This window comes from Delphinapterus leucas, chromosome 11, assembly GCF_059928025.1.
Source record: "Delphinapterus leucas isolate spDelLeu-1000000601 "Yukka" chromosome 11, BTC_Dleu_Yukka2, whole genome shotgun sequence".
Taxonomy (NCBI): Eukaryota; Metazoa; Chordata; class Mammalia; order Artiodactyla; family Monodontidae; genus Delphinapterus; species Delphinapterus leucas.
In genome coordinates, this window is record NC_143139.1 from 18,207,947 (window position 1) to 18,214,135 (window position 6,189).

The 6,189-nt window shown below is 43.1% G+C and overlaps 1 protein-coding gene across 9 annotated transcripts in view; it reads right to left on the reverse strand.

Moving 5' to 3' along the window:
- Positions 1-2,683, reverse strand: part of C2CD5 (C2 calcium dependent domain containing 5) — an 82,749-nt gene extending 80,066 nt beyond the window's left edge. For 5 of the 9 annotated variants that reach the window (XR_002645165.2, XR_002645164.2, XM_022577765.3 and 2 more), the window contains exons 1-2: positions 2,505-2,681; positions 2,276-2,394 (exon numbers count right to left, since the gene is read on the reverse strand). Coding sequence is in view for 7 of the 9 variants with exons in the window: in XM_022577765.3 (XP_022433473.1) it covers positions 2,276-2,365 (90 nt within the window). In the remaining 2 variants the exon portion in view is untranslated. Of the gene's footprint in view, positions 1-2,275; positions 2,395-2,504 lie in introns of all 9 variants that reach the window. The other 4 variants (XM_089920382.1, XM_089920383.1, XM_022577767.3 and 1 more) reach the window with 4 other exon arrangements.
- Positions 2,684-6,189: the final 3,506 nt, after the last annotated feature.

A 6,189-nucleotide genomic window follows, 5' to 3' on the forward strand; every position in this document is an offset into this window, starting at 1 on the left:
CCAGGAAGATCCCAGGTGCTGTGGAGCAACTAAGCCTGTGTGCCACAACTGCTAAGCCTGCGCTCTATAGAGCCCATGAGCCATAACTACTGATAGTGAAGCCCGCGCTCCCTAGAGCCCATGCTCCGCAACAAGAGAAGCCACTGCAATGAGAAGCCCATGCACCACGATGAAGAGTAGACCCGGCTCGCCACAACTAGAGAAAGTCCGCGCGCAACAACGAATACCCAACACAGCCAATAAATAAATAAATAAATAAATATACTCTTTCTTTACTTTTTAATGTCTGGCTCTCCCACCAAAATATACACTCCATAAACACAGGAACCAAGTCTATTTTGTTCACCGTCACATATGCATCAGCTAGATCGGTGACTAGCATGGGGCTTGGCAAAGAGCAGACACTCAGTAACTATTTGCTGAAAGAAGGAATTAATGAGTCACCCTTTAATCCAACCCCTCCCTCACCAGCAAAAGCCATTTGTTACCAAGGCCTGAGAATTTTACCTAAGAAATGTCCCTCAAATCTTTCCCCTTTAATCCATTCCCATTGCCATTCTAAACGTGCACATATTGTCTGGGTAATTTTACCACCTTCTTAACTGATCTTGCCTCATCTCTCATCTATCCAGTCCATCGATAACATCACCATTCAAGTCATTCTACAAAGAAACAACCTAATCCAAACATGATCTTACTTCATTTCTGCTTGAAGAACTTCCCCCGTTTACCCTCTTACAAACTTCCCCCGTTTACCCCGTTTACAAAAAACACAGAAAAGGGCGCTGGTGCCAACCTACATTCCCAGCCTTATCCCTCACAACCTCCACTACGCACGCATCCGCTTTGACTCCAGACACATCCCAAACTAAGATCGTTTCCTAACATACCACGTATGCCACTCTGTGCCTCTGATGTTCCCTCTGCCTGGTAAAATCCTGGGTACCCTACAAGGCCCAGTTCAAATGTCACTTTTTTTAGGAAGCCTCCCTAAACCTTCAGAGACAGAATTAAGTTTCCACAGTCTACAGAAACACTCATCACCTTGTCTGGAGAGGCAGTATTTGCACCGTGTATTAACAAACCACTAGGCTTTGGAGATTTACAAGGTTAAGGCACCTTGGGCAAATTATTTACTGTTCCTAGGGTTTTTTAAGTTATAAAATATTTTTAATTGTAAAAACAGTCAATAGAGGTTGACGACGCAAATGTTATCTCAGAACATTTTCCCTTGTTTCCTGAATATGCTAGGCTCCTATGTACCAGCAAGTCCCCATAGCAGTTCTCAGGTTTCATGGTTCCTTTCAGATATGTTTTAATTGATTACATGTATATATTGCTTGGAAACAAAAGTCCATGTGATATTAAAACAAACAAACAAAAAACTTGTATCTTTCAGGTACTTCAATTACAATATGGGAAAATAATACAAGAGCAGGACTGTTATAAGGACTAAGAATTGAAAAAAACTTAGCACAGACCTGGCAATAATGAGATTCAATACATATTAGCTATTATTTATTAACCTAAACTGTGTGGGTCAGTCTCTGAGATACCGGAAAGCAAAGACTAGGCTTTGGCAATCTGTGTATCCCCATTACCTATCATCTGGCCCAATAACACACCCAGTAACTGTTTCTCACATAAAAATGAAGTTGAGCTTGAGTATTGCCATGGCAATGTCTGATTAGGTCAGAGAATCTTTAGGAAATATCAACAATATTTTATATTGATATGGAATCAGGCTGTATATTATCATGCATCTATCAACTCCAAACATTAATAGCCCAAATGATTATCGTTCTAATGCTCTGGCTCATCATGACAATTTTTTTTTTTAAACATCATCTCCATCACTCTAGCATTAAAAGCTAGCTACCCTCCCCCCGCCAACGAAGGGTGTGTGTGTGTGTGTGTGTGTGTGTGTGTGTGTGTGTGTGTATGTGTGTGTGTGTTTCAGTGGCCGCGTGGTCACACCTTGGGATGTCCTGACTGGCAGGTGGCCTGTTAGGAGTCCTGACATCAGGGTCACCCTGCAGGCAGAGCAGTAACAGCCTCCCCGCGCGGCACAGCGCGCCGCGGACGCCTGCGAGCAGTGCTCCTATCACATGGGCTGCAGTCTCGGCAGTCAGCCCTCCAGGGAGGGCTGTACAAACACTGCACCCAGCAGGGCGGTCGACAGGGGAATAGGCTGAGAGGCTGCGGGCGAGGTGACTAAGATCCTTCACAGGGCTCGGCGCTCCCTGTGTTTGGAGGGGCAGGACCTTGCACCAACCTCCACGAAGGCATCAGTCAGGTCACTAGCTCGGTCCATCACCGGCAAATGGCGCCCGGCCACGATTTTCACCTTCAGCTTCCCAGGCATCGTCTCGGCTTCGGCCTCTCCTTGGGCTCCTGCAGAAATAAACAAGCGAGTCTGAGCCGAGCGCCCAGTGGGGCGGGGGAGGGACGGGGGCGCGCGGGGTAACTGACAGCGGAGGGCGCGCAGCGGCGCCGCCACTTACTCTCGGAAGAAAAAGGGAGCCGTCCTGCGCGGGAACTGAGGCCTCATTCCGGAGAGGCAGCCGGAGGAGCGACCCCGGTGGAGGATTCTGCCCCGGCTCCACAGCGCAGGAAAGAAAAGCAGAAGCCAGTCAACATCCCACTGACCCGCAGCCGCCCATACGAGTGTTTCTCCTCCCCCCAAAATGGCGGCTCCCAGGGCGGGGAGGAGGCATCGATCGCTCGGCGCTCGGCCCACTTCTCCTGGGAGGCACTAAATTCGCGGAGAGCAGATAAAGGAGGCGGGACGGACTTCGAGGAAGCTGGTAGGCAGGGAAACGGGTCGAGCCCCGCATCATCCACCGAGTCTGGGGCTGTAGTTTGGCGCCTTGCTGCTTACCAGGAAGAAAACCTGCCCACCCTCTGGGAATGAACCGCAGCTGCGGCTCGGTAACTTCTGCAATGCATTTCCAAAAGGCTGGGACAGAAGGAGAAGCAGCGGAGACTGCTAGAGGAGCGATTTCAGTCTGCCTTTAACAACCCACTAGTAGTTTGTGAAATCAGCTTAACTGGTTTCCACCTGGAAAGGGTACAGTTTTTCTTATATCTGAAACAGAGTGAAAAATTTCAGGAACATCTTGGATAGTCGAGTAAGTATTCTGCAGTAACACTGTTTATTCAGTCATACACACGTGTACTGGGTGACAGAGGTTAACGTAGATCTTTGGGGGAAAAAAAAACAAAAAATTTCGAAATCCAAAGCCACTGCTTGAAAGAAATTGCCCTGCACTCTTAGATCATCTCAGTGTGGTTATTAAACATCTGCAAACCTAAAGATAAGACCTGGCAGTAGTTCAGGACCTCCTATCATAGGAAATTGTGTTCAACTAATTGGACCAGATAAGCTTGATTAAACATCTTGAAGAATCGACCCAATTGTATATATACATAAACATGCTAAAATGAGGCCTAATTTATAAGCTCAGACCATCAGAAAAAATTTAGGGAAGTTGAAACACACATACGCAAGAGGCAACACAAATCACTCCATACCACGCATCAAAAGTAGAAATAACAATAAGTGCCATATCAAATACTAAAATCAGCACTAACCATTCCAGTAAAAAGATTATACCACTGGATTCATCAGGAGTGGCAAATTCCCAAATGAAGATATCAGGATGATATTTTTAACTTTAAAAATAAAGGCATCCAAATTGGAAGGAAAGAAGTAAAACTGTCACTATTTACAGATGACATAATACTGTATAAAGAAAGACTCCATGGAAAAATAGTTAGAACTCATAAATGAATTCACTATAGTTGCAGGATACAAAATCAATGTATAGAAACCTGTTGCTTTCTTTAAACTAATAACCAACTATCAGAAGGAGAAATTAAGAAAATAATCCCATTTATAATTGTATCCAAAAGAATAAAATACCTAGGAATAAATTAATACAAGGTGAAAGACTTGTATACTGAAAACTATAAGACATTGGTGAAAGAAATAAGACACAAAATACTGAAAAATATTCCATGCTCCTGGATTGGAAGAATTAATATTGTTGAAATGTCCATATTACCCAAAGCATTCTACAGATTCAATGAAATCCCTATCAAAAATTACAATGCCATTTTTCGAGGACTAGAACAAACAATACTAAAATTTGTATGAAACCACAAAAGACCACAAATGGCCAAAGCAATCCTGAGAAAGAAGAACAAAACTGGAGGTATCACAGTCCATGATTTCAAACTATACTGCAAAGCTATAGTATCAAAACAGTATGATATTGTCATAAAAATAGGCACACAGATAAGTGGAACAGAATAGGGAGCCCAGAAATAGACCCACAAATATATGGTCAATTAACAACAAGGGAGCCAAGAATATACAGTGAGAAACTGGATAGCTACATCAAAAGAATGAAACTAGACTACTATCTTATACCATAGGCAAAAATTAACTCAAAATGGATTAAAGACTTGAGTGTAAGACCTGAAACCATAAAACTCCTAGAAGAAAACATAGGCAGTAAGATCCTTGACATAGGTCTTGGCATTGAAATTTTGGACTGACTCCAAAAGCAAAGGTAACCAAAGCAAAAATAAGTGTGACTACATCAAACTTAAAAGCTTCTGCATAGCAAAGGAAACCATCAACAAAATTAAAAGACAACTTACTGAATGGGAATACAAATCATATATCTGATAAGGGGTTAATACCCAAAAGGTATAAAGAATTCAAACAACTAAATAGTAAAAAAATCAAACAATCTGATTTTAAAATGAGCTGAGGATCTAAATAGATATTTTTCTAGGGAAGACATACAGATGGCCAACAGGCACATGAAAAGGTGTTCAGCATCACTAATTATCATGGAAATGCAAATCAAAACTGCAATGAGATAGCAACTCACACCCATCAGGATGACTACTATCAAAAAGACAAAATTTAACAAGTGTTGGAAAGGATGTGGAGAAAAGAGAACACTTGTACATTGTTGGGGGGAGTGTAAATTGGTGCAGCCACTATGGAAAACATTATGGAGCTTCCTCAAAAAATTAAAAATAGAACTACTATATGGTCCAGCTCTTCCACTTGTTGGTATTTGCTGAACACAAAAACACTAATTTGAAAAGATGTATGCATTTGAATTGCAACATTATTTACAAAATAGCCAAGATATGGAAGCAACCTAAGTGTCCCTTGATAGGTGAATGGATAAAGAATATGTGGTGTATGTATATACAGTGGAATACTACTTAGCCATAAAAAAACAAGGAAATCTTGCCATTTGTGACAACATGGATGGAACTTGAGGGTATCATGATAAGTGATATAAGTCAGAGAAAGACAAATACCATATGATTTCACTTACATGTGGAATCTAAAGAAGAAAACAAATGAACAGACAAAACGAAACTAAACTCATAGATACAGAGAAAAGATTGGTGGTTACCAGAGGAGAAGACAGTTGGGGGTGGGCAAAATGGGTGAAAGTGGTCAATTGTATGGATGGTAACTAGAATTACTGTGTTGATCACTTTGTGGTGTATACATATATCAAATCACTATGTCGTACACCTGAAATTAATGTAATGTTACATACCAATCTTACCTCAATAAAAAAAAAAAAAGGGGCTTCCCTGGTGGCACAGTGGTTAAGAATCCGCCTGCCAATGCAGGGGACACGGGTTCAAGCCCTGGTCCGGGTGGATCCCACATGCTGCGGAGCAACTAAGCCCCTGTGCCACAACTACTGAGCCTGCTCCCTAGAGCCCACGAGCCACAACTACTGAGCCCATGTGCCTAGATCCTGTGCTCCATAACAAGAGAAGCCACCACAATGAGAAGCCCACGCACCGCAGCGAGGAATAGCCCCCGCTCACTGCAACTGGAGAAAGCCCATGCACAGTAACAAAGACCCAACATAGCCAAAAATAAATAAATAGATTTGTTTAAAAAGTAATAATAATAGGGCTTCCCTGGTGGCACAGTGGTTGAGAGTCTGCCTGCCGATGCAGGGGATGCGTGTTCGTGCCCCGGTCCAGGAAGATCCCACATGCCGCGGAGCGGCTGGGCCGGTGAGCCATGGCCACTGAGCCTGCGCATCTGGAGCCTGTGCTCCGCAATGGGAGAGGCTGCAACAGTGAGAGGCCCGCGTACCGCAGAAAGGAAAAATAATAATAAAATAAATAAAT